The sequence below is a fragment of the Copidosoma floridanum genome, unplaced genomic scaffold, assembly GCF_036245765.1.
Source record: "Copidosoma floridanum isolate Cflo_tuat_1 unplaced genomic scaffold, Cflo_Japanese_pri ptg000030l, whole genome shotgun sequence".
Lineage (NCBI taxonomy): Eukaryota > Metazoa > Arthropoda > Insecta > Hymenoptera > Encyrtidae > Copidosoma > Copidosoma floridanum.
In genome coordinates this window covers 2,320,104-2,347,462 of record NW_028321907.1, presented here as the reverse complement: position 1 = coordinate 2,347,462, position 27,359 = coordinate 2,320,104, and the positions used below count along the sequence as shown (strand labels likewise).

General features: G+C 40.1%; 5 protein-coding genes across 11 annotated transcripts in view; 4 read left to right on the top strand and 1 right to left on the bottom strand.

The window, feature by feature from the left end:
• Window positions 1-1,488: 1,488 nt before the first annotated feature.
• On the top strand, window positions 1,489-3,791 carry MED19 (mediator complex subunit 19). The gene is made up of 5 exons (XM_014355683.2): window positions 1,489-1,707; window positions 2,168-2,455; window positions 2,543-2,699; window positions 2,822-2,921; window positions 2,995-3,791. Exons 2-5 carry the CDS (start codon window positions 2,272-2,274, stop codon window positions 3,277-3,279), a joined length of 726 nt encoding a protein of 241 aa, XP_014211169.2. The 5' UTR covers window positions 1,489-1,707; window positions 2,168-2,271; the 3' UTR covers window positions 3,280-3,791.
• A 61-nt stretch (window positions 3,792-3,852) lies between these two features.
• LOC106641305 (uncharacterized) lies at window positions 3,853-9,246 on the bottom strand. 4 transcript variants are annotated; one of them, XM_089597123.1, is made up of 8 exons: window positions 9,029-9,246; window positions 8,237-8,593; window positions 8,055-8,136; window positions 6,774-6,805; window positions 5,373-5,500; window positions 4,893-5,290; window positions 4,325-4,630; window positions 3,853-4,237 (listed from the first exon to the last, which is right to left on the bottom strand). In XM_089597123.1, the coding sequence occupies exons 1-8, from the start codon at window positions 9,039-9,041 to the stop codon at window positions 4,198-4,200; spliced, it is 1,356 nt and encodes a 451-aa protein (XP_089453249.1). In that variant the 5' UTR covers window positions 9,042-9,246; the 3' UTR covers window positions 3,853-4,197. The 4 variants fall into 4 exon arrangements, with proteins under 4 accessions (XP_089453249.1, XP_014211172.2, XP_089453248.1 ...); XM_014355686.2 differs by having other exon boundaries at window positions 6,774-6,808; window positions 8,231-8,593; window positions 9,029-9,245; XM_089597122.1 differs by having other exon boundaries at window positions 8,231-8,593; window positions 9,029-9,245.
• A 450-nt stretch (window positions 9,247-9,696) lies between these two features.
• LOC149373423 (uncharacterized) lies at window positions 9,697-12,095 on the top strand. 2 transcript variants are annotated; one of them, XM_089596802.1, is made up of 4 exons: window positions 9,697-10,178; window positions 11,190-11,329; window positions 11,436-11,543; window positions 11,620-12,095. In XM_089596802.1, exons 1-4 carry the CDS (start codon window positions 10,174-10,176, stop codon window positions 11,703-11,705), a joined length of 339 nt encoding a protein of 112 aa, XP_089452928.1. In that variant the 5' UTR covers window positions 9,697-10,173; the 3' UTR covers window positions 11,706-12,095. The 2 variants fall into 2 exon arrangements, with proteins under 2 accessions (XP_089452928.1, XP_089452929.1); XM_089596803.1 differs by lacking the exon at window positions 9,697-10,178 and adding an exon at window positions 11,005-11,113.
• A 1,806-nt stretch (window positions 12,096-13,901) lies between these two features.
• Window positions 13,902-27,359, top strand: part of Nmdar2 (glutamate ionotropic receptor NMDA type subunit 2) — a 28,991-nt gene continuing 15,533 nt past the window's right edge. The window contains exons 1-3 of one of the 3 annotated variants that reach the window (XM_089597168.1): window positions 13,902-14,070; window positions 19,806-20,051; window positions 25,697-26,043. In XM_089597168.1, coding sequence (XP_089453294.1) covers window positions 25,735-26,043 — 309 coding nt within the window. In that variant the 5' untranslated portion in view covers window positions 13,902-14,070; window positions 19,806-20,051; window positions 25,697-25,734. Of the gene's footprint in view, window positions 14,071-19,805; window positions 20,052-25,696; window positions 26,044-27,359 lie in introns of those variants that run through there. The other 2 variants (XM_089597169.1, XM_089597170.1) reach the window with 2 other exon arrangements.
• LOC149373422 (uncharacterized) lies at window positions 22,497-23,739 on the top strand. Its single transcript, XM_089596284.1, has 2 exons — window positions 22,497-23,151; window positions 23,228-23,739. Exons 1-2 carry the CDS (start codon window positions 22,497-22,499, stop codon window positions 23,737-23,739), a joined length of 1,167 nt encoding a protein of 388 aa, XP_089452410.1.

Below are 27,359 nucleotides of genomic sequence, written 5' to 3'. Positions count from 1 at the left end.
CTAAAAATGTTGTTCTATTATACATTCAAACAAATGATCAATGAAAGCTCTTACTGCATGACCTAACATGAATGACCGTAGGAGTTGTTCAGTGTAATATTCATCATCATAAGCTCTGGAACGATTTCCACTTCTTCGTGCCTGGCGATAGGTATTCCTGGAACTGGAGGAATAATTGTGAGATCTACGCTGTTCAGAAAAAAATGATGCCCATTCTACACTCCCATCTTCGTCACTGTCGCTTTCATTTTGACTAGCAGGGGGCTGGTAAATGGCTACTTCTCGACAGGTGACTTCTTCTACGGCATCGTTTTTGGTGTTTACATTGACCTTCGCCTTACCAGCATTGTTTTTCTTACCACCCTTCTTTTGTTTCTTTTTGCCGAAGTTGCGTCCCATTTTCTCTGCTGCAAATGTAAATAAAAATGTACTTGCGTGTGTTTTGGCTGTTATTTTTGCCGTATCATTAAGAACGTGTCTAGGAAGCAAGAGATTGCATTTCAATTAATTCTCGTGAATGGTCTTTGTCTGTGTACTAAACGGAAGATAAAGGTGCCCTACACGCAACGAAGCGTAATAGGATCTTACAGATAAAATTACTTCGCATACGTTATGGATTGAGTAGCTGGTACACGAAGTTTTGTCAGAAACGATTAACTTTAACAATGCTTACTCTCAGCTAAGTAACACATTTTGATTTTCTTGGTTGAAAATTTGCTTTATTCCAGGTAGAATAAAAAACTTTTTTATTTCGTGCAGTACTTACCGATTGGCACGAGATTCGGTCTCTCTAAATAAAACCTTTCTGTCTTTTACTTCAACGTCTCACTATTTTAATACGCTCCTTGACCTAGCACGTCTAATTGTGTGTCACTTAATCTACAACTTAAAAAAAAACTCTTTCAAAGTCCTGAGTGTCCCGACAGCCTTTTGTTTCGATAATGCGCCGGGGCATGAACGTGCTCGTACCGGTTACAACTTCAAATGTCGAAAGTTCCAGCTACCAGATCTCCGATTGTCCCTCTTTGTTGTTTTGAGCTAGAGTATCTGGTATCTCTAAGATGACTCTTGCACGACATGTGGACAAGTCAGTGGAACATTGACCTTATTGCGGAACTATGGCGTATAGTAAGGTACTGTTCTATAATGAGGTACACGACAGATGAAAGTTCCACTGAGTGCGCGGCTGCATGCTGCACACTTATCTTTTGCATTTTTTTTTTCTATGTTATCCGCAGTATAAATTTTTAAATTTCTAACATTTCTCATTCATTATCTTCATCAACCAACTGATAAGTATTCAAGCACTTTAAGGTTAATGCAAGATTGAAAGTGATATTTACTCTAATTCTGCCAAAATCAGACGTGACTCAAACTTTTCCCCGCCGTTTAATTTAGGAAAAGCTGCGCAAGAAAGAGTCGCAGAAAAACAACACAACACTGCACAACAGAGTCAAGTCAAGGGCCGAGGTAGCGGACGCGGTCGTCAGTACCTCTTGGGGATTTCTCTCGAAGCGTCGAAGCATATATATAATATATACTTTCGCTTCCGGAGCATAGTAAACGCAAGATATGGTCCATGCGTATTGATGGGACCGGAGGACCAGTTTGCCTGCCGTCGTCGAGAGTATGATGCCGAGCGGGCACCAGCTCTCTGGGACACCCAGCTGGGCTGAATGCTGAGCAAGTGACGCCTAGAAGTGATAAGTAAGTACCAGCCTTACGGTAAAAGTAGATTTTTTTAAATTGTTTCACTGATGAGCTTCAGAGGTACAGAAAATCTTGAAGCTTGAAGGTGAGAGTGAGAAGGTTAGGTTGTAGTTTGGTCGATATGTGAAACTCTTGGTTCAATACAATTAATAGCCGACCAGCACAAAGTATATATGTATGAAATTTTTCCTTTGATTTTTGATACATTGATTTTATTCTATTTTTTTATTAATTTATTTTTTTTCATCGGTTTTTCCAGTGACGACGTATCGATAAATTCCCCTCAAACTCATTCATTCGCGGTGTTAATGTGTAAACGAGTTATAAATATCAATGATCTTTATACTTTACTAGTAGATAGTCTGATGAATATTGTTCCTTAGAAATATCTGTATTGTAATACTAATAAGTTGTTGTTTACCCATTGAGTGCAGTATTTTACTTTTATTTATTTCAGTAAGTGTGACACGTCAAAGAATATAAGAAAAAGTAGTTTAGTCATTGGACAACCAAAACATTGCTTCTTTGGTGAAAGTGCAATGAACTAAACACCTTGCCAAAATGATGGGGGATCAGTTTCGTACCAAAGTGGAGCAATACTCTCCAAAATCCTCACCCAGGGGTGCCAGATCTCCTGTTGTCTCCCGACAGGATTCCACAGGCACACTAAAGACCACCATTTCCCTGGGAAAAAATCCATCGATTGTCAATTGTGGACCGTTTTATTTGATGAAAGAGCCACCTGGTACGTCAGTCTAACACTGGGATAAACAAAATTGTTTAGCAATTGATATCGTTTTACATTTATTTATGATTTTCATGTGATTTGCAGCCGAGAGTGAATTAACAGGTGCCAGGAATCTGATGGCCTTTTACAATCTTGAACATTCGTACAGTAAATTTAGTGGAAAGAAACTTAAAGAACAGTTATCATCATTTCTACCAAATTTACCTGGAGCCATTGATACACCTGGTGATCAAGATAATAGGTAATACATTTAATATTTTAATGTGAGGGAGAATGTGTGAATTCACGTGCATAGATTCCCCCTTTAAAGACATTCAATCTCTTATACTTAAATTATGGAATTAAATTATTTGTTTTTTCAAGTTCCTTGAGATCTGTGATTGAGAAACCTCCAATTGGTGGCAAAGAACTACTTCCGCTGACTAGTGTACAGTTATCAGGTTTTAGATTGCACCCAGGACCGGTATGTAGATAACTATTCATAAATATTATAACCAAGTGTATGATATAAATTGTCTGAAATTATTTTTTTCTAGCTTCCTGACCAGTATCGAAATGCAAATCAAACTCCACAGAAAAAACACAAGAATAAACACAAACGACATAAACATAAACCTGGAGAAATTCCTAGTGGTCAAGAGACAACAGTAACAGATATCGTTGGAGCGGATATTCATGAGAAAAAGCATAAGAAACAGAAGCGACACGATGAAGAAAAAGAAGCGAGGAAAAAGCGCAAAAAGGAGAAGAAACGAAAAAAGCAAAAGCATAGTCCTGAACATTCTGGGGGATTAACGCCATCTCAGCACTCGAACTCGTGATCTTTGAGTGATCATTTCTTTTCATCTGTTTTGTGCGACGAGTCTTCCTCATTCTCAAATGTGACTTTTTAATCTTTTTTTTTTTTTTTTTTTCTTTTTCTTTAGGCACCATCAACGTATTGAAGTGCCTTATTTAAAAAAAATTCTAGCTCAACTTTTTAAGTTCAGTCTCGCATTTAAATTGATTCATTTTTTTCAACTATCTCAATGTAACAGCTACCATATTCGATACTTTTTGTCATCATACAAGAAAGCCATTGGTACTGTTCATTCAATCTTTTATGAAAATTTATTTTTGTTTCAAATCATTGTACATATATTCATTTACTACTTTTTATAAGGAGCTTACTTAAATATGAATTGTGTACCCGGTTTGTGAATATATTAAAATTTGCAAATTTTTAGTTTCAAAGAAAAGCATAATTCTATTTGTAAATATAACTAATTTTAGATTAAGATCTAAAATTAAGTCGATATAGAAAGTATTTGTAATTGGTCTACCAATTATAGACAATGTAAAATAATTATACTTAAGGAAAAAAGGTTTTGCTTTATAATAAAATAACTTACATCTTATATCTAAAGACTGTTTTATTAAAACCTAGTTGTGTTATAATTATTTGTCAAGATTATAACGTAATACATTATAATTACACCAAAGCAGCAGTGATCAGAAAATTTACAAAAAATGCTTTTACAAAGTAAATTATACTTCTACAATTAATACAATGAGGGTACAAATATTTTCCGTGCTATGATAAACGCAATCAGAGTATTTAAGGAAGGAATCATGTAAAAAATAATATAAATGTGACACTTCGATAATACATTGATGCTCCATTGTCAACATTCAGAAAAAAAATGTACATAGTAGTCGTTTAACCAACGACTTGAAATGATTTACTTCGGTGATGAAACTTAGTAAGGCCGTTTGCGGTCACGATCTCTGTCTCCACGACTGTAAAAAACAAAGTTCTCACTATAAAATTATCATCCCTTAAGAGAACAAAACTGTAGGTACAAAAAATTGTTCATTATTACTAACCCTCCGCCACCTCCTCGCATAGGTCCACCTCGACTGCCACCACGGCCACCGCCTCCTCTATCACCTCGGAAGCCTCCTCCTCTACCTCCACGATCGCCACCACCTCCGCGGCCACCACCACCTCGGTCACTTCTAAAACCGCCTCGATCACCTCCACGACCGCCACCACCACGGCCTCCTCCGCGTCCTCCACCGCCACCGCCTCGATCACTTCCACCACCCATTCCTTCAGGCTTGGGGGCTTGACAACGATTACACTGATCACGCCAAGCAAAGTTTGTATTGTTGCAACCATTGCTTAGACACCTTAAAAACAGAATAAACAGATGAGAAATTTAGTATATTCATTTCTTATAATGTTTCTTCTTAAAAGCGAACTCCCCCTATAATGTAATACCAAAAGTAGTAAACGATAGTTTAACAGCGTGGTTGAGCTGTGATTTGTTTACAACTAGATGCTATTTTGCGTTGCTGAACCGCATTTGAATAAACTACTATTTTTTCCTGTAGCATACTACTTTTAATAGAATGAGCTGTATATTATAATTAATTACAAATAGTAAATTACCGCCAATCGCCACCTCGTGAACCACCGCCACCGCCGCCACTACCATCACGACGGTCACTTCTTCCGTCTCTATCTCGGCTGTCACTTCCACGATCGCGGCCGCGGTCACCACCACCTCCGTAGCCGCCACCTCCACGACCACCACCTCGGCCACCGCCACCCCGACCACCGTCACTGCTGCTACTTCGGCCACCGCTTCGGACACCAGACCAACTGCTCTTATGTTGAGCTATCTGAACCTTGATTTTGTTGCCTTTAAAATCTTTTCCATCGAACCATTGGATAGCCGAACGCGCAGCGTTTTGGTCATCATAAGTCACTGTTGCCTCGCCTTTGTTTTTACCAGTGTCTTTATCCTTGTACATCCAAATCTTGGGCTTGCCAGTACGCTTGTCGTTCTGCAATAAAATTAACAAACAGTTACACAAGCTAAAATAACATGATCAACTTATTTATGAAAAATTGTATTTCATAGCCGACCTTTATCAACCCAATAGCGCCAAAATGCTGGCAGATTTCGTCTTCAGTAATTTCACAGTCCATTCCAGATACAAAAATCGTGTCCTCCTGAACGACCAGTCCGTCATTGTTCCGCTCGCTGAATCCTCCTGCAATTTCAGACGGTTCTTGAGAAATGATAATTTTTCTTTACTTGTAACACGAAGTTCAAATTTCCTACAGACTAACTTTCTCAACTAAGCTAATAGTAAACAAATCAAACTTAATCAACCCTTTGTTTCAATTTCTATTTTTCAAGGGAATTATATTGTAGCAACTCTAGAGTTTGATCATTTATGTAACTTGTTCTTGTCAAAACCTTTACTTAATTCAATTAATTGTATTCGTATCTTGCACTCTGATATAGAGTATAACATTGAAATAACCAATATCTTATAGGACTATAGTAAAACTTAATACTATTTCTTTGCAATTCTTGCCTAATATTGATCTTCCATGTATATACCACAGAACTCCAAAGAACTTCTTGATGTAATATTTTTCTTTTTGTTTTTTACTCAATTACATTAATCTTAATTCCATAGAATCTTAATTCTAATTTATCCATAGTATCCTGTAGGCAAAATCCTTTTCTTCAACTAGAACTTATGATTTAAAACCCGTTGGCCAAACTTTCTACTGCTGCTTTAAAAAATGCCTATATATGCTGAAATTACTAAAAATCTGATAGCAGCTTTATATACAAAAGGGCTGCAGAATATTCTTGATTTGTACTTAATTTCTTCATTTTGTTTTATCAGGGTTCTATTTTCACGTTTCTTTCTTATATTTACCACCAGCTGCCTTTTATTAATTATAAAAATGAGTGAAAACTACATTTCAGGTTTTAATTGCAACAAATAATTATTCCAGGGATATTGGGAAGGTTCATTTATAGTTGTTTCGTAATATTCGTTGGTTATTACCTTACTTGCAACCTTATTATTGATCAGATGAAAATAGTTTCACTACTTCGCGAATTTGGAAACACCAAGTGGAATTTTTTTTCATGCCTAGTATTTTTTTTGACTTGAAAAAAATTGTTTATTTCTTAAAAAAGTAACTGCAAGTTTGAACAGCTTAGATGACAAAGTTATTACGAATGTGCAGTCATACCAACCATTTCTAATGCATTGTAAGAATTTATTTTTATGGCTAGAAAAAAGCAATTGGTGATCAAAATATAAATTTTAATACTCATGATACTAATTTCTTTTTTTTTTTTCTTTTTTCTTTTTGGGAAACACTTTGGGTCAATGAACAATCCGCTTAGCTATTAACAGCCCTTTCATATTATGAAAATGACCAATTGTTTAATTCAATAAATATTAGAGTGAATGCATGAATAGCACCAGACTTGTACAGAGAGCCTGGTGCATTTACCTTTGTTATAACCACCACGGCCACCGCCGCCACTGCTAAAACACAGAAGCAGATATACCAATGAGAGTTGATTCACGAACAGATTGAGATTTCAATTGGTGTATGGCTACCCCATACTCTGGCTTTGTTTGCTACCACTTCTTTTATTTCTTCTCATGATGCACCTAATGTCTCAAGTCTTTAATACCACATTATACATTGTACATATATATCAAGATTCTCAATATATCTGTCATGTCAGTCCTGCAAGGTTTTAAATTATTCCACATATTTCTTGAATGAAATAAAACGTTACTTGGCACATAATTTACAATGAAATTAATAATGGCTATAAATTGTAAATAGCAGCATACATAATTCTATGTAACATTTTACAACTTATCAATACTGACTAGTGAATGTATCAGAAAAGTAACTTGATATGAGATTTCCATGAAATGACAAAAGTTATTTTTTTTATTTACTACCTTTCTAAATGATTACTTTTTTTACCAAGAAACATTATTGCTGATTGTTGTTCCTTAACTGATTACGATTAAACTAGTCTGAGGTACCAAAAAGTTGAATTCATACACTATTCCTCATTCGTATCAAATGTAATCTCACTGCAATGTAAATATAATATATTTTAAATAAATATTTATTGTATGTACCATAGTGGTTATGAATAATGTTTACGTGTAGTAAAGTAAATATAAAATTAAATTTTATACAAAGAAAAAAAAAAAAAAAAAAAAAATTGCAAGAAAATTACCTTTTTAGCGATTCTGATCATATCTTTAAATGCAAACAAAATTTCTAAGTTCAGGTTTAATGAAGATATTTTTCGTAGAACAAAGATATCGCTATGAACCATTATATAAGATTTAATCTGAATTGAAAACGCATGCAAGCATCGTAAGGCAAACCTATTATTACTTGAATGCATGAAATAGGTAGCATTAATACACAGAGACATTAAAAACCTTTGACGACAGTCTTATATCTTATATTACCTTTACAATTGGTTTTACTAGTAGACACACCTTTAATACATCAAAGACCTTCAGGGCATTAAATTATTTTATTAGGACAATATAGTACTTACAAAATAATATTCATAATTTGAAAATCATGGTCTCAATGTTGAGTTACCTTTACACCTTTACTTATACACAACATCCCCTGAATTGACTTGAAGAGCAAATAGTTAATTTGTTGAACCTTAGTACTCTTCTGACATCTTTTTTCAAACAACCCTTCCCTTATGAACTATTGAAAATAAAGTAATGTGAAACTTACTTGTAGCCTCCACCAGAGCGATCATTGTAGCCCCTCCTTTCATCTCCACCGCCAAATCGGCCACCACTACCACCCCCTCCGCCTGATTGAAGAAAAAAAAAAAAAAAAGTTATTCATAAAAATGTATATTAACACAAGCAGCAATGTTAATGGCAACCGCAAGATAAAATTCTCACCACTACTGTATCCTCCTCCTCCGGAATTACTCCTGTTGTATCCTCCTCTGTCGTCCCTGCCACCGCTACCTCCACCGCCGCTTCCACCCCCGTATCCTCCATAGCTGTCATTGCCATCGCTAGCACCGTTGCCTCCATAACTGTTGGAATCGTAGCTTTGGCTTTGGTTGTAGTCTTGGCTACTCTCTTGACCGCTGCTCTGGTAGTTTTGATAGTTTTGGTAATTCGGAGGCGGCTGACTGTATTGATTGTACGAGCCAGATCCACCTGTACTAGGAGGCGGGTAGGACGTATCTGGAGCACCCGACATTGGGGGCGGCTGGCTGTATTGATTGTAGTTTTGTTGCTGGTAATTGGCGTACTCTGGAAAAACAAAAAACAAAAATTTTTCAATACCACCGCTGGTGCGAGAGCATCGCTGTCTATCCGCCGCGTAGATCCAACCCTGCACGAATATGTACTGACCCACGCCCTCGCTCAACGTTACAAACGGATAAAGTACAACTTCAACGTGGCGGACGGAAAAACAAACTCAATGGGAACCCGAGATCAGAGCACAGCATCGGATGGATAAAAACCGAGACAAGCGGGTGGAATTGTTCACGACACTCGTCCAAGCGTATCAAGCCTGAATATCGATTTTTCGCTCGAGCTGCGACGCCAACCTGAAAATGGTCGGCGTCCATGTAATAAAGGTATACGACACACGCGGCTATAGCGTCGCCTACATGGCGGAATCGCGTAGGTCCCGGGCATCGGTACGAGATGTATCAAAGAAACTTATAAAATGTAACTTACGGTTGTCGGTCATGATGGTAGATAAGACGGGCCGGCAGCCAAAGGTACGCAAAATATCAACGGCTAGGCCGTTTATTAACGTTTATAAAATCGACGGCTCAGCAGTCTAGCCCTAGCAACGTCCGTTTGGTTTCGTTGTGCACTCACTCACACACTTAGCGAAAAGAACGGATGCGCCGAGCACAAGAAGACGCACGATAGAAGCCGGTTATAGTTTCTTCTCCGTTGCTCTCTATACCACCTGCATCTGCAATCACTTTCTCTCTCTCACGCGAAACAGGAAAAGACGTCTCCACCATATTGGAGAACCGCATGCTACTAGCGCCACCTCTCAAAGCCGCGCGCAATTCAAATATCAACTTTTTTCATCCCTGGGAGACCTTGACGAGTACATCACTTTTCTTACGTCTTACCTCGCATAAAGCCGAGTGATGAGACATTTACAGATAAGTAGGTAAATTTTTATGTGAAATAAGTAAGTAAGCAGTGATTCAAAACAATGATCCGAAGTCCGAGAGGAATGTTGCGGATAGTCCAAGTGGATCGGACCGAACCTGGACTGCATGTGTAAAGCGTAAACAAAGCGAGTGGCGCGAGATATATACCTTTCGCTCCGTTTCTGCATCAGTAAAAATGCTAAGTGAATAAACATCCACATACTTACTTACTCGATCGTTTTGTATGAAATTATTCATTGATCGTATCAAGTTTTGCACTTACTTTTACTGTATACGTATCCAGTGTGGTATCTAACGTTTATCTACTAGTGGTGGATGAAACTGCGAAATTTAACGAAATTTTTTAATGTGGTATGAGCTTTCTCATGTACATCCAGAATTAATTCAATAAGGACACTGAGGGGGAAGGGGATCAGAGGATTGGACGAAATATTATAATTGAAGACGCCATGCGGCAGAGTTTCGATCCTTACTTCGTATGCAAATTTTGCTTTTTTACGCAGCGTACGTGCATAATGTGTGTGCAACGTCAACAACAGCATCAGAGATAATTGTGTTTGGGTGAAAAAAGTGTGCGACAGAACGGAGAGTATAAAACAATAAACAATTGTTGATCCTTTATCTCTCGCACCTCTTGGGGATTTTTTCTGTGCAACCTAAGTGCTAATTGTTTTTCAATTGATAAACATGAGGTACGTATTTTATACGCTACAAGTATATGAAAAAAATTTAGCTCCAAAATTAATGCTTATTCATTCGGTTGTGTTATGTTGCGCGTATTTTATCGAAATAAATGATAGTTGACGCCAAATATGTGGTGCCTATAATATATAAACAACAAACAAATAGATATACGTATATAAAGAGAGAAGAGACAGCGCGCGCTTTTGGCGTGTATGCTTCTCTCGTTCTTTTTTAACTCTAATTTTCATCTCTCTCTTCTCTCCCCCTGTAAAGCAGCCCTAGCTCGCCTGTATAAGTCCCTAAGAGATACACCGCTATCTTGGTTGAACACCTGCCTTGAACGAGGTAGAGAAGCCAACTAAATACCGCAGACTAGAAGAGAGAAAGTACATTACTGAAAGTATTATATAGGTGGACTTGCTATGGCTGATGTAGCAGGAGCTGCGTTGTTTGCCAACGCAGGCGAAAAATTGCTCGTGTAGATTGCCCCGCTGCACTGGCCGACATTTTGCCTAATACGTCCCAACTCCCCTCAAACCCCTCCCGCTCCTTTTATGTGTGTATACATATATACAGATTCTATCTTTCTCCGTTTTATGAAAGGGGAGTAAAGGGAGGAGAAAAAGAGAGAGAGAGTTAGTAGTAGGTTGGTCTGGTTGGTTGACATTTGCGCGAGCGTGTGGCGTCGTTTTATTTTCATTATTTTCCAAGCCCGCTAAAAGCACGTTGATTTTTAGTACAAGTTTTGACACACTTGTCGACTGTTTATCGTTTGTTTTTTTTTCTTTTTTTTATTATTTTTTTTTTTTTTGAGCGCGCGCGCTGCGTTGACAACCTTGCGAGGAAATTGAATTTTGGAGCGCGCACGGACGTTCTTGGATTAACTGGACTCTCGAGAGAGATACAGTCGCGACGAGTGTTTGTTTTGGAGCTGGGACCAAATGTATGAGTGTTTCTTGTTGGGTTTGGGTGCCAACAAGGTGAACGAAAAATAATAATTGAGAAATTTTTGACGCTAGTTCCAGCAGCAGATCACCACAAATGGCCACAACGATGAACGGCGGCAAGAGGCCTCCGACTTCGAGGCACGATCCACGCAATCCGCTCTTTGCACCATCAAACTCACAACATTCGGATCTTATCAAATACATATGCGATTGTAAGTTGTATTTTTATGTTTTCTTCAAAACATTTTTTTTTTTTTTTTTAATTATCTTTTTACCTTATTTTACATTTGATCGTTGTGGTGGTTTATTTTATTTCAGCTTGGAACTCAGTGAGTCAAGAATACAGAGATGGTCCTAAAAATCAAAGAAATCAGAGCTTAGGTTCAGTGATATATTATGAAGGTGAACCTAGTCCAAGGCTAAAAGGTATGTGCATAGTGACTAGCAATTTTCGCTAAATACTTATGTTTAAAATGATACACTTTTTTTTTTTTTTTTTTAGATTTTGAACCGTTTGATTTGGAAAGATTATGGCTTCAAAAAAGTGAACAGGACACAGTAAAAAACACGGACGAAAGCTCGTCGTAGTCTTGGATCTTTTTCTGGAATGCAATCTTTCAATCTTAAATAGTTACAAGATTCAAAAAGGAACAAAATGAGGATATCAGTTGAAATTTTTTAATTATTGGTCTTATGTTAAACCGTTTGCATTATTTGTTGGGATTTGTTCCACCAAGTGAAAAAATAATTGCAGTGCTAAGAGAGATATCAAGACAAAAAAAAAAAACATTCCATTAGAATGGCAATCATGCATTAAGATTTCGGAAAATTTTTTTTTTCACGAGATTTGATAGTTTTTTTTTCAATAAATCGTACCTGTCACATATTCATGGTTTAGTTTTGCGAACTTTCATACTAAAAATAATTAATTTATTTTACAATAAACTTGTAGAATATCGTACTTTTTTACTGTGAGATAAGGAAAATGTAAAATTTATACATAAATTGACATATACATATATAAATATATATATATATAAATATAAATAATGATTGTGTGTAGGAAAATTAATGTAAGCGAAAACATCGTGTGTATTGTTGCAGCATGTTTCTAATGATAATACATGCATTTTAATCGTCAAATGTGAAAATTTGTCATTAATCGTTAATTTTTCAGAATTACACGTAAATCTTTAAATTTTCTTGCTGCGTAATCATTAAATTATTCCTCTAACCCCAATAATTATTATGTTTATCAGTATACACTGCATCACGTGAATTAAAGATTGTTTTTAACAGCAATTTCCTCTAAAAACAAGAAAAAAGCCGTAATTGCTTACGTGTTTGCAAAAACGTCAACAAGTTAAATTTCTATATTACCGACAAGCAGGAGCTCTTTTTTCATTTACCAGTCTCGCTAAATCGATTTGCTTTCAAATGTGTGCCCAAAAAATAGCAATCACTTTATAACGTATGAAAATTTAAATTATCTGCACAACGACTCATCGTAGCGAATTGTCTTTTTTAAGTATACTCTTGAAAATAAAAACACACACCGAAAGACAAAGGGCAATTGAATAAATTAAAATTTCACTCCCAACTTTTTATCCTTACTAGCGCAAAATTAAAAAAAAAAAGAAAGAAAAATACTCACTTTTTCAACTAAAATTTCGTGGGGAAGAAAAAAAAAAAAAAAAAAAAAATCGTCCAAAAGAAAGGCTCATCTCTTGAAAAGTGAATTAAAAGACCGTAAGTAAAAGTTCCGAGGCAAGAAGCTCTCCCTGCGTTCCTCCTTTGTTCACGAAGAAAAACGTCTCGTCGAAACGCCGCGTCACTTTAACGCGTAAAAGAAAGTTTCTCTCCATGGAAAGAAAAGACACTCGTTTCCCTTGTAATAATTTGCGCTCGCCGAGATGCAACTTTATCACAGCTGGCTCGACAGTACAAGTTTTCGGGTTCCAACAAATAAAGGAAGAAAATGTATATATACCCACCAAAAAAAAAAAAAAAAAAAAAATCGTTGGAGAAATTTGCAATCCCGCGCTCTGTAGCGTCATCTCCTGCGGTCCCGCATATATATATGGAGATGGAGCAGACCGTCCGCCGCGTCCGCGCGACAACGCATGTATACAACGGCCATTCAACCCTCGATCCGGATGTAAGTGCATAGATCAACCTTGTCTGCCCTCCGATGTGTACTTATTCGATGCTATACAAATCACGGTCGGAGTGTCGTGTATGATCTCTTTTGCGAAAAAGGAGAGGGCGGGGTCCCATATATATATACCCTTCCCCATGTACAAGCGTACGCAACCCCCCCCCCCCATTAAATACAAAATAAAAGTTGTGGGGAAAAAGAGAGAAAAAAAAATCAGCAACAAGAAACATTGTAAATTAGTGGAAAGAAAAAGAAAAAAAGTCCAAGCCATATACATATATATATATAATAACCGATTCCCGGAGAGCTATCCTTCCGAGTGAGGAGGATGGAGTCTCGGTACAGAGCCAGACCATGCACATAGCGAGTTTCGGAGGGAGGGAGAGGGTTGTGGGGCGAAAGGGTGGAAACGCGTGCGCGAGGAGGGGATACGCGGGGGTGCGGTCGAGCTGTTGGTACGGCGGACGCAGCTCGTGTATACCTACATACATACGAGAGACGACGGGCGCCGCCAGTCGGATTCTGTGCGCCGTGCCCGTTGCACCCTCTGCACTTTACATCATATATAATACATTGTATACGTATATACACACGCATCCAACAAATCTATTTATACATACATATAACACTTGCGATGAAATGTTACGCGGGTGATTCGTGTAACGACAAAGTATAGATAACCGTCGGTACGTGCGAGCTTTTTCAGCTTTTCAACCGCTACAAGGATTGTATCGAAGGATGCACTTGCAGCACAAGCGGCATATGCACGGACACCACTGCTCCGATACCGAGAAGGTAAACTTAACAAAATTGACACGTATACATTTTTATAGTACTTTTTAGTCGTTCCGAGTATACGTAAAATTATTGCAATGTAGTGCACCTCTGTACATATACATACTATCGAATCAACGTATCCGCGACTACACAGGTATTTATACTTTCATTGTTCGCAGTATCACTGAGTGCACGACTAAACCGCGGATATGTTTTTTATTCGCGTGTACAACAATTATAACAACAATGATAATAGCTCCCGTTTGCATGAAAAACACAACTGGCTCATCTCGTCCTCATACGTTATACGATTGTTCGCACTCATTCATGTACACATATAGTTGCGTTATTAAACATTACTATTATTATTTTTCACCGCAAACTTGTCCTACCACCGCGCACCCGATCACAGGACTAATTGTATCCATGTGATTTCGTCAAGGAGGAAAAGAAAAAAAGATTTGCGCGAAAGCTTTGAGTATATTTTTGTAGTACAACTCATTGGGGGTGGGGGGGGGGGGGTATTTCTTTGAAACATCAGCGTGTTTGTCACTCGCATGAAATCACGATTATTTGTTTTTTTTTTTTTTTTTATTCTCAACAACCAACGCGGATAACGAGAAAACACATGAAAGAGCACATCCCCGTTTTTTCGGCATCATTCGACACACGCGTGTCGGAATTCGCGCGCTCTCGCAAACACGTATAGGGGAAAAAAAAACACATCGCACTTCCACGCGCGTCCGACCGTTATGAATAGAAAGTAGCTTTTTGCCGGACCCACCCCCCCCCCTTTTTTTTCCCCGACAGACGTGACGCCACGATATATCACGTGTATAGCGGCTCGTGAAAGAAAGTTCCTTGGGGTATAAGCGAGTATGGGATAAATAGATGTACTCGTACGAAAAATCGAAGAGTCGAGAGAGAAAAAAAAAAAAAAAAGTCTTGGCCCGAGTCGTCTGTGTGTATTATACCGTCGCGCCAGTGCGGGGGTAGGAAAGATGTACGAGATTTGGAGAGGAGGAAAAGTTGGCGAGTGGATTGAATGTTTTCTCGTTGAGTTGGTCGGGGCGCGTGCGGAGGAATATAACGGGTACAGGAGGAACCCATGGGTTGTCAGGGGCGTGTGGGAGAGGACGAGTTATTTGGTAAGCAGAGACTACGGGTTATTCTCGTGTGGTTCAACGATGTGATGGGGGGTGTTTTTTCTCTTCGTCTCATTTGGTGTCTTATTGTATATATGAACTCGGGGAGTCGGTGGTGTACAAAAGTATACAGGGAAAGGTTTTGTCTCATTGTTGGAGGATGACTGGCGGGAATGGCTGTCCAACTTGAGTAAAGTATTGCCTGTCCCCTCCTTGGTAGCGATATACGGTTTCCGTTAATGTGGGGGACGGTGTAAAGTTGTTTAGCGCTTTTATCAGCTGTAGGAACTTTCAAAAGTAACTGTTGTTTCGAATCAAGTAGAATCGAAGGTATTTATTTTTATCTAATCAAGAGTATACGGGGAGAAGAGAGCATCCGTGGATTTGTACAGTCACTTGGCATTTTCTCGCGTATTCTCCAAGGCATGTGGGAATGAGAAAAATCTCCAATTTTGGGTGAACCAAAATTATTGCTTTCCCGCATACAATTTCTGATTATGACTTCCACGAGAATTCTTGGATTAACAAATTAAAGAAAAACGAAAAAAAAGCCTCTTAAAAGCATAATTATGAATGGAACTAAAGGTACTACACGAGTGTATGTTTTTCTGCACAAAAAAAGTGTTGTAACACCACTCCTAGTTACGAGGATAAAACCCTTTGTGAATTTTTCGGAACAGTCAAGCGCTTTTATTTCGCTGTGTTTTTCGTCTTTATACCTGCACATAAATGCAGACTACTTTGCTAGGACAATATCCAGCTGAGTGTACCCTTTATTTAGCAACGAAAACGCTGAAAGCAAAAACAATCCTCGGTTTCATGTAGCAATTTTTTTTTTTTTTGCACCTTTTTTTTTCTTTTCATCCCCTCATTATACGCGTATGTATCCACCCTACAAAGTAAAAATACGTGTAAACGTATTAGGTATATTGTATACATAAATATCACACCAAGATGTGATCGTCTCTTGACTTCGTGGACACGTACTTTGATGGAAAAAAAAAAAAAAAAAAAAATTATAAAGGTTGAATTCCAAAAAAGACGAGGTGCGCGTTTAAAAAAAAATTTTACAGCCGAAAACTTGTCCCTTTTTCATATAAGTATTTCCCTTATTTCTCGCGCGTACACGTAAAACATTTGTAAGGTTGATTTATGTAACGCACGCGTGTATTTTTATGGTCCATCTTTTCTTATCATCCCTACCACGTACAACATCATGTTACACTACCCACAGAGAGACGTAGCATCGTTTATTTATTCAAAGGAAGATTTTTGTAGAGATACACATTGAGATTTATTCCTTGTGAGCAAATGGCAAATGAACTCGAACATTTTTTGACGGCAAAATCCTTGGAGACGTATCGCGTGAAATTATTGTTATCTCAAACCAAAACCCACCGAGACTCACTCCACTTGTGGCAGAAATAAAAAAAAAAAAAAAAAAAAAAAGGCGTTGGTAAAAAATACATGTACAAGCTGTAGTAGTCTCGGTAAGGCACTCCGGCTGGCGAAAAGTACTCGCCCGCGCGCATAAAATCCCTGTCATCCCTCGGTAAGTATCGAGCGCCCGCACCCGAATCGCGCCGCGGGAAAAGTGCATAAGCAAACACGATTTTCAGGCTCTCTCACTCCCTCTGTTATTTGCATGCATGCACGTATGTATATACACGCTTACTACCGGAATAGTATTCGGATTTCACTCGATTCGCGTCACACCGGATAAAGAGGAATTACAATAGAACGCCCGCGTTGAGCTCCTCCCCCCCCCAAATTTTTTTATTTTTTATTTTTCACAGTGTCGGACGCACGGGCTCCGTTTCTATTTTCCTATTTCAATTGTCTATTTGCAGCGAGTGTACGGATGAAATCTTGTTTTTGCGTTTTACTCTGTCTTTGCAGCGGAAAATTCTCGCAACAAAAGTATAAAAAAATAAGACATTTTAGGTGTACTTTATGAGACGATTGATCACGTAACAGTTGGGTCGGATTAAAAACCTATAATTAAATTTCCCACCTAACGACGGTGGTGGTGCAGGGATCTCGTTACACGCGATAATTGGCCCTTCCTGAAATACAACGAACCCGAAAAAAAAAAAAATTGGATAATCGATTGGACAAGGAAACGAGCGAAACTGCTATATACGCGAGCTTCGTCGAGCGGGTATAGGGAGGGAAAGGGAAAGCAAATTCCTCGATGGAAATTCAATATTTAGCTTGCACCTCTCTTTCTCGTCCTGCATTTATATATATGTGTACCTTGTATATATACTCCCCTGGAAATGAATTCAACGCAGCCCTGCTCTCCGGAAAGCTTTTATTAAATTAACCAATCGGATCTATTTCCGCTATCATGCCTATCCTGCCCCGATCAACAAGTTTCTTCTTTTTTTTTTCTTTCTTTTTTTCCATTTGTCTCATATATACAATACATATACACTTGCTCTCAAAATCGAGACGTCTTTTCACTTTTACACCGCGAAAAAAAAAACAACAACAACTCTGACACGTATGGGTATATTATACACTTTTGGAAATAACCCGCATGACCATCAGTCATTAATTGCCCATCGGTATTTTTCACCCCCGCGAGTGTTTCTCTCCTCTCGTGAAAATCGTCCTGATTTGCATGAAAGCTGGTGCACGTGGTGAAGCTCTCTTGCCGGGCTCGTGAATAATGAATCGGTATACACACGCGTTTGCTCAACGAGCTCGTTGATGGAAAAATAATCATGGCATATGTATATCGATTGGTTAAAAAGTTTGTGGAATACTTATCCACCTTTTCTTGCCACTGTCACACATATAAATCATCGAACCCAGCGACACTCGGTGAAATCGGCAAAAAAGCGCTTTGAATCTGTTTGTACGTAGTCACAATCATTATAAAAAAAAAAGTCCTTCGCGCAGCAGCTAGAGGAGACAGGTTGGACGTACATTACGACACCCAATCGAGCAATATTTTAGTGAAAAGGCACAGAGGGAGGGCATAAAAAGCTGTGCCACATCCGATTGTCCTCCAGGGTGTCTTTGTAGATATCGGTCCCCGGGAGCAGATACCCGATAGCCAATACGCCAAGGTACCTATATACCCGTGCTGGATGTTAACGCCGCGTGGGATCGTAATAATATACGTATACGTGGTTGGTATAAGCCCGAGAGGTGTTATATACGCTGATTGCGACTCGGTCCATGGCTTATGGGATGGATTTACCCGCTTGGCGGCGGTGTGATGTGCGATTAAACCCATATAATATACGTAGAGATAAGTATAATACCTGTACGATATTGTGCGTGACCTGGATGATCGAAAATTTTGGTTGGTACGACCGATACACGGTTATTCCTATCTTTGGATGAATGTTTATTACTGTAGATAAAATTTTTTTTAGCATTTTGCGCGAATAATTATAAATATGCCGATTTTACGATCATACCGATCATTCAAACGATACGGCTGTTTTCCTTTATGTATAAGTACACCTTTCCGTGTGAGTAAGAGTATACTCATGCAAATCGCTGTATATTGTGTGCTCTGGCTTCTATCGAGCTAGAAATGTGCGGTCGAGAGCGAAAGTGGTTGTGTGGCCTCCGAGATAGGTAATACGAGTTTCTAGTTTGATCGAGCTTTTGCGTGATCGGTTTCGATGTTTTGCAAGATGGATTGCCGCGCGATTTCAAAAACAGAGTTTTTTGGGTATGCCCTTTCTCTTTTCACAGCGAATACTTTTTTTTTTTCAAGCTGTCCTAGAAGATTGGCCTGTCGATAAAAAAAAAAAAACGCACAGATGTACGTGTTTTTTTTTTGAGCAACTGAACGTCCCGACGATAATTGACAAAAAAATATGCAAACGACAAAAACAACGAAACAAAATCGATCTCGGAAATGAAAAATTCACCATCAGCCGGAGCTTTCGCCATAACGCAAAGTACATTATCCGCAAGGCGGGTTAAGCGTTAAACTTGGTCAATTTTCCCGGCGCTCTATATATTTACGTACCACTCGGCAACTTTCGCCCTGTAGGTAACAATGCATATCCCTTACTCAACTCTCTCAAAGTTCAACATGTTGTATTTAGTAGGTACAAAGTACATATATATATATTTACGGCACTGCCACGCGTATTTCGGATCATATTAGTTTGTACAAACAAATCGTACATCATAGGCGCCGACACCATCGTCATACTCTTTTAACGCGCGAGGAATTCGCAAGCGTTCCATTTGCAGGAAATTCCACCCCCGGACGAACCCCCATAAAATAAACCGAGCATCGTCTAATATACACAAACGCGCTATCCATACACATATATACGTGTGAGTGTATATGTGTACGCAACAGTGGGGGGGGGGGTACGTGTAATTTTATCGCGGCCCACACTCCATAAATCTTGAACCTTATGGGGCTGAAACTCTCCGGGCCCGTGTACATATAAAACATACTATAGCTATACGTATACACTGAGTCGTAAATGAAACGCAAACATATATAACGCCGAGGGAAGCGGTAAACCGTATAATCGCGATTTGTTTTCGCAAAAACACGCCCACCATACCTTACAAGTTCAAGAATGAACGATTTTACGTATCCTCCCTGTTTTCCATCAACAGGAGTATACGCAAAGAGCTAATCGCCAAAAAAAAAAGGGGAGTGTATAGAGGAGAAAAAGGAGAGGATCTTCGCTCGAGGATGACTGCGCGGGCCATCAGGATAACGGTGCGGACACCCAACGGGTTTACGAGGCATCAACGCCACCACCGTCAGCAGGGCAAAGTCGCCAGGAGTAGCGGCCGGCCGGCCTTTCTTCGTTTCAGCAGGTCCTCCTCGAGGAATCGACTGCCAGCCGGCCTACCACGGTACGTTTATCGCGTAATACTACGAGTATGGAAATCAGGTGTTTTTCCCAAGCTCAATATATATGTTACACCTATACCATAAGTAAAATTATAGTTTACCCTTTTCCTACATATTACGTTTTGTCCAGCTTCGTGTACCCCCTTGTTGGCGAAACTGCTCAAGGTATAACTCTCGGGCTGTATTGTGCGTTATTTTTAACTTGGCTCTTGCAAAAGTTTTTGTGAAGCCTCCGTAAGTTGCGTAACTTCGTCATCGTCGTTTGGCGTGTATACCCTTACCGTGGTATTTATTTTTTATTTTTCACGCCAACTGTGAGTATTTCATTTGACATTCGATGGTTTTTGTTGAAAATTTCATCCACAAAACGAAACGAAACATACGTATATAAGAATTTCAGTTTTTTAATTTAATTTTCAATACATGTTTTTTGTCAAGGATTACGGATAAGTACTGCGAGCAACTTTTACACTTGATTGTATTTTTTTTATTGAATCCACGTACGAAAAAGTGTACGTTATTATTAAAACACATTTTCAGCTTTTCTCCTTTATTTTTTAACTTTCTGGGCAAGCCTTTGAGCTTTTGTATATACACAGCCAAAGCCGTTTTTTCGCTTCGGAAGGTAAATATTTTTTTCACGCCCCAACTGAGCCGATCGGGTCAAAGTCGTTTTTAGTCTCTCGCTTTCTTTGAAATTTTTTTTTTTTTTTAATATCCGTGAGCACTCTTATATATGTTTGTTATCAATAACTGAAAAAAAAAAAAAAAAAAAAAAAAAAAGATATGGATATTCATTCCTCGTTAGACTCGCAAATTTGGCTGCAAGTTTATAAATATTATGCTTCGCTCGATCGTATACGTAAAAACGTTGCGACATGTATTGTTATATCTGCGTATAATCGATTTCCCGCGAACACACGTGTACACGTGATAAACAAAACTTTTGTCATTTCAACAGAATCGTATATAGCGAGAAAAAAAAGTATTAATTTTGAAATCGCAACATGACTCGCCCAAGTCACGCGTCAGTGAATCAGAAACAGAAGAATAAACTTGCCGATTTCGAGACACGAGCACCAAGTATACATACCCAAACACGCCTGACGCTATCTAATATAAAGCAATTATCTGATCAGTAAGTAGCTCGTTGTTTCCTCCAAACTGCCATCCAAGGATTTACGTTAATGTCGTTGTATGTACTTACAAGCAGCTTGGGCGTAGCTTGTAGGAGCTTTATAGGTATCCGCCACCACCAACAATGTACACAATTTGACAAACCGAGGAGGTGCTCGATTAATATTCGAGCCTTTGATTTTGCCCATCGCAACTTTTTCTCCAATTCGAACGAATCATGGAAACAGTAATCGATTCGGAAACTTTTCATCCCCTGGAAAATCTTTGGGTTGGATTTTCCAAATCGTCAAGCACGGACACACGATAATCTGCGCGTCAACTCGCAAAGCTCCGCCGAAATCGGATTTCAACGTCTCGGCTCACTTTAACGCTTGATCGAATCATCGGGAAGACACGTGGATTTGCTGCACAGCTTTGACGAACCAAGAGCCTCAAGCACCGAAGCAAAAAAAAAACAAAGTGATACTCGTTGACCCTGCGACTTCTAGAACAAACAAACAAGTTTGACGAAGACAGAGGGGGAGTCTCTTAGGTCGATGATGTATCTATACGGCGGTTGTCGCAATGTAGATGCAAAATCGGTATTTTTAATATAAATCTACAAACTGCATAGAGTATTGGTATATTTATATTGTGTACTTGGACATTAAAAATAATTGTGTCCCGTTTGTCACTGAAACACCTTGTTCTTGAATACATGGCTATGTACAATTCCGATAAAAATCACATCTGCACGGGAAACTATTGCTCTGTCATTTACCCCAAATTTAAGATACCAGTGTATATACCATGGAACGACTCTCTCTATCTCTCGAGTGCTACAGCCGTCGAATCGTCCGACGCTCCCTAGCCCGTCCGAGTGATGTACCATATTCTCTCCACTTTTACCCACCAATACGTATACACCTGCTCACTCGGTGAATCGACACTCAACCGGACCACCCACTCCAGAGGACAAGAGATGTCCATACCGACGCGATGGAAAAAAAAAATAACGTAGACAATCGTCCGGCAAGACTTTTGGATTCTTTCTCTCCATCCACCTTTACTGTCCCAGTTCGGAGCGACTCGACTTCTCTTTTACGCATCAACTGTGACTGCTTTCGCCTCAAAAAGCAACATCACTCCAATACACACTACACAGCTCTGCTTTTATTTATCAACGCACGCACTTGCAACTAATCTTATCTCTCGACTCTCGAGCAATACGTAACACGCGGATATACACGATGTAGGTGTCAAGCTCATCCACGTCAGTCCGCTCCGGCGCGTCTCGCGCTCGGTATTTAAAAGCCCCTGAACGCCGAGCCATGCACGTCCCGGCCGAAGCCGTGCGCAGCATAGTCGCGCGAGCCCTGCCCCAAAGTCCCTCGGCCAAAGTACTGGGACACCGGACCGCGCCTTTCTTCGAGAAGCGCAGCGCCGGAGTGAACGGCGACTTTTACTCCTTGACGATCGACGTGGAGGACGGATCGGCAACGGTAAGGAGCCTCAAGTTCTTCGCCAAGACCCAGCGAGCGGGTGCCGATCCGACGCTCGGTTGGACGGAGGCGCGGTTCTTCGACCAGGTCCAGCCACTACTCACGGCAGTGGAGGGCGGCTGGTCGGCCGAGTGTTACCTGGCCACGGACGAGGGACTCCTCGTGTTCGAGGACCTGCGCGAGATCGGCTACGCCCCGAACGACAGCAGCGTCTACGGGGAGGAGTTGATGATCCCGGCGCTCGAGGCCTTGGCTCGGTTTCACGGGGCGTCGATCGTCGTCGAGCACCGGCTTGGAAAGGACCACCGAGACGCGTTCCCGGGACTCCTCGGCGAGAAGGTGTACACCGATTTCGGGGGGAGCGGCCGGGCGAACCGGTTGGGCTTCGAGACCCTGGCTCTGATCGCCGGGAGGCTCGGCTTCGAGCCCCAAGTCGTACCGCGGATCCGCGAGCTCGTCAAGGACATCGTGGCCCCCGCAAAAGGTAGGAGGGGGGGGGGAGATCGAGGTACTCAGCGATGCGACAACAATTGTACCGTGTATGTGATTGACGTATATAGGTGAGGGTAGCTGGAACGTCATCTGCCACGGTGACCTTTGGCGGACCAACGTGCTGTTCTCGAGCCAGCTGGCCAACAAGTGCATTCTGGTGGACTACCAGATGCTGAGGTACGCGTCCCCGTGCACGGACGTGGCGATGCTCGTTCACCTGCACACGTCGCGCGAGTTTCGCAACAGCCCGGGGCTGAAGTCGGTGTTGGACCGTTACGTCGACGGATTGCGCCAAGTGGCGAGGAGACACGGGGTGGCGCCCTTACCTACGAGGGAGTGGTTTTACGGGGAGTATCGGAGGTGCCGTCTCCTGGGCATGGTGTGCGTGGCCATGAGGTGGCCGCGAGCCGTGTTCGAGGGCGTCCTCGACGATCCCGAGGCGCTGGACAATTGGTACACGAGGAGCAGGATCGAGGTGTATCAGAGGTGCATGGACGAGGATCCTGGGTACAGGGAGGCTCTCGGGGAGGACTTGAGGGAGATGTACGAGGAAGCCGAGGCTGCGTTGGGCAGTGGTTGATTTTTTTTTTTTTATTTTTTTTTTTTTTTGCAATATCAATGATATTTGAAGTAAGGATCTAATAAAATTTTGATTTTTTTTTTTAATACCATCACGAATCGACTACAACCACAAAACCGTACCATGTACAATGAATGATTGAAAAGAATTGAATTAAATAAAGTTCTGGTAATAATTGTTTTACGTGAGAACACGTGTAAGTGCTATACATGAAAAATTGACGAAAATCGTCAATAGTTGTCAAGTAATTGGTTTTGAGCGATTTTAGATACGCAAGTTGATATTTCGTTTGTACGGCCATACCTATACTAAAAATGTAAGCACTTGTAAACGACGCATCATGCGATAAAAAAAAAAAAAAAAAAAAAACCTTATTAAAACTTTGCGAACGGAATAATAAAAAAAGTGTACTCTATAAGAAACAAGGTTTTTCTCCCAACCACCTCTATATGTGTGTATACCTATATACAGTGAGTGCACGTGGGAAGAAATTCAAAGAGAGGGACTCTCTGTGCAGTGAGAGGTGAATTTAACGTCTAATCGAAAAAAATCTTCACGTTCAAGATAAACGAAAGTTCGATAAGACTGGGCCAACTCTCCGGGGAACCGTCGACGCAGCTGGGCAAAAACCAAAAGTAGTGGCCATCCGAATGATAAAATTATTGCTGTACATTGTTCTCTTGTCCGGAATATATTATACAACTATCTACCGATGGGTCCTTTATGTTATTGTCAAACGTTTCCAGCACGTTCAAGTGTTACATACATATATATTTACCGATCTGATCTAATTGAGCGGGCCTTGGCAAGCGCCGATGAACAACCTAACGAGAGCACTATGCGGTTTTCGACAATGACAACACTGTAATGATATACTTACTTCCAACTATATACGTGCAGAACTAGGGCTTCACTGGAGACTTGGCGATGATATAATGTACAGCTCCTTGTCGTTTTAGGCAAGCGAGAGTGTCCCCTTCCACTACCATTCCTTCGTTGACGATCTCGTGAAATGTGCGCTCACACGTTTTCTTTTTTAGTTTAAAAAATGAAGAAGAGAATAATAAAAAAACTCTTCATATCTCTGGTAATGTCACGAATGTAAAATTATATTTTTAAAGCGCGCGCTCGCGATTACCGTAGATTCGGCTCGAGAATTAATTGCCTATGCTTTTTTTACCCCCCAAATATACAGTCAAATACCGATAAGTACCGATCGTCCCTTAAAAAAAAAAAAAATCAGTTCAACCTGAACTTTATATACCGATTTAAAAAGCTATACTCCTGAGATAAAAATGGTTCCCCCCAAAGCGGAACAGAAGTGAGAAAAATTAAAATTTAATAACCCCGCGTCGCCGTGTTGCAGGTCCTAAGTGTATATATACATATCTCCCTAAAGGCAAACGTGTCTAACTTCGCAACTTTTATGTATTTATGTACATGCATGAATTCAACAAATTTTTTTTCTCTTTCATTCATATTCGCTTCTTTAGACTCGTCATAGCATATATTACATACACCACTGTGGGCGCTAAACGAAGCTTTTGTTTTCTCGAAAGGCGCAGCTACGACGACCCCCCCCCCCCCCCTGAAAGAGCCGTAATTAACAAGCCGTACGGAATTCCATTGTCACGTCGTGTCCGAATGGTCGTCTTCCGTTCGAACAAGCGCCCCATATTTTACGGGATTTTAGGTAGACAGGAAGCGCAATCGTGTCGCCTCGTCAAAAATCTTCTCCCCTTGGAATTCACGAACAATATGAGGTTTGAATTATAACAGCCTTCGCCCTCCGCCAACCAGGTCACGCAAATAGGTATACCTATATATACTCTATCCTTCGCTAAAGGCACCCGACATCCATCACCTTTTCCCATCCCTCGTTTTGAATCGTCTACACCTGTACTGCTCGATAAATGGCTTTCCATTAAAAAAGCTCCTCTATAACTTGTACTTGCAGATAAAACCAAGGGGACGAAAAGAAGAAGAAAAAAAAACATGTTTCCGCGGCTGTTGTTCGCGGCTCTGCTGGTGTTGTCTCTGGGGACGAGTAGAGGCCAGAGAATCGGCAGTACGATCAAGATCGGTAAGACGGACCGTGGGAGCAGTGGCTACGCGAGCACGGGCCGGGGCAGCTCTGGGATAAAAATCGGCGAGGGCGTCAAGTTGCTCAACACGACCAGAGTGACGAGACCCGTGCTCACCACCTCGATGACCAGTACCGGTATTCCGATGGCCTACGCGTCGCAGCAGCCGCTCGAGAACACGACCGCCGGGGAGTTCACCAATGGCACCAAGCTGCTCAAGGTTCGTTACCCCCCTTTTTTTTTTCTTGATTCGAATGCAATTGGAAAAACAGTACCGATTTCCAATTTGTGAGTTGCGTTTGGGAGAATTAAAAATTGTTGGTGCCGAGAATATTGTACTAAAGTTCAGTTGATGATTAGCAAAAAACCTAAAGAGAATTTCGTCTCAATTCTCCCGAAAAAGTCCATTTTTATCTTTCATTTAATGAAAAAATAAAAAAAAAAATCGTTTTCCAAACTTTTGACGAAACTGCAAATATAACGGATAGTTTTTACATAAATTGAAAGTAAAGCGTTGTAAATGAACGATGTTCACTTCCGTCAACGTGTCGTGAGCGTCAAACAAAATTTGGACGTTTATGTGACGTGTATAGGTGAAATATTTTCCATTCGAAAATGTAATTTCAATTTACTTTCCATTCACTGCCATATATGTGCCACGATAAAGGGACGTGGAAAAAAGACAAATTCAGTACATAATAAGTTACTCGACAAAATAAAAAAAAAAATAAAATAAAATAAAAAAAGTTACCACATAAATTAAAGGCTGCACCCAGCGTATCGCATCATATCCGTGGCATCGACCGCCTGCGAACGTAACACATTTTTCATCAGCGGGAAATTCGATTACACGCCAGACATTTCGCGTTCATCAGAGGACGTACGTGAGCAGGGTATGGCTTGGCTCGATGGAGCATATAGAAATAAAACTGAAATGCAACCATCGATAGCCTCTATTTTTTTTTTTTTTAAATTAAAAACTTTATTTTTCGCTAATCACGGATTCAAGTTGAAGAAAAAAAAAAAAAAAAAGATAATTAAAGCTCGTCGCGTCGCGTTAATTACTATGTGAGGCGGGGGATCAAAAAAGGAACCCACCAGTAAACTTTTAATTAGTTCGAGAGTTGCATGAATGTAATTACCCCCGGCGCCCGGTGGTATTGAAATTTAAAGGGGGTACGAAAATCCTAATTCACGCTAATTTTCCAAAACTATGCTAGCTGCGAGGGATCGATACACCCATACAGTCGGACTGGGTCATCCATACTCCCTCCAGTATCCTTTACCGTTTACGCAGAATCACTTGATGGGTCACTAAGCTCGGTTGAACTTACGGATGGAGTAAACAGCTTTTCGACCGAGTTGACGACAAACTTCCTGGATGTCATTAATTTTTTTTTTTCATTTTGGATTATAATACGTATACAACTGGTAGAAAAATTGTTTAGGAAAGCAATGAATTAACAATATTGGTTACTTGTGAAACATTTAAGAAGACGATGGTGGCTGAGAGAAAAAAAATGTAATATCAGGAGT

Coding starts and splice junctions, on each gene's coding strand:
- MED19 (XM_014355683.2), top strand. CDS start 2,272: ATGATGGGGGATCAGTTTCGTACCAAAGTGGAGCAATACTCTCCAAAA. Junction 2,456..2,542: donor TTTGATGAAAGAGCCACCTG/GTACGTCAGTCT, acceptor TGTGATTTGCAG/CCGAGAGTGAATTAACAGGT. Junction 2,700..2,821: donor CCTGGTGATCAAGATAATAG/GTAATACATTTA, acceptor TGTTTTTTCAAG/TTCCTTGAGATCTGTGATTG.
- LOC106641305 (XM_014355686.2), bottom strand. Junction 8,137..8,230: donor AGGAGGAGGATACAGTAGTG/GTGAGAATTTTA, acceptor TTCTTCAATCAG/GCGGAGGGGGTGGTAGTGGT. Junction 4,238..4,324: donor ATGCGAGGAGGTGGCGGAGG/GTTAGTAATAAT, acceptor TGTTTTTTACAG/TCGTGGAGACAGAGATCGTG.
- LOC149373423 (XM_089596802.1), top strand. Junction 11,330..11,435: donor TATCAAATACATATGCGATT/GTAAGTTGTATT, acceptor ATTTTATTTCAG/CTTGGAACTCAGTGAGTCAA. Junction 11,544..11,619: donor ACCTAGTCCAAGGCTAAAAG/GTATGTGCATAG, acceptor TTTTTTTTTTAG/ATTTTGAACCGTTTGATTTG.
- LOC149373422 (XM_089596284.1), top strand. CDS start 22,497: ATGCACGTCCCGGCCGAAGCCGTGCGCAGCATAGTCGCGCGAGCCCTG. Junction 23,152..23,227: donor CATCGTGGCCCCCGCAAAAG/GTAGGAGGGGGG, acceptor TGACGTATATAG/GTGAGGGTAGCTGGAACGTC.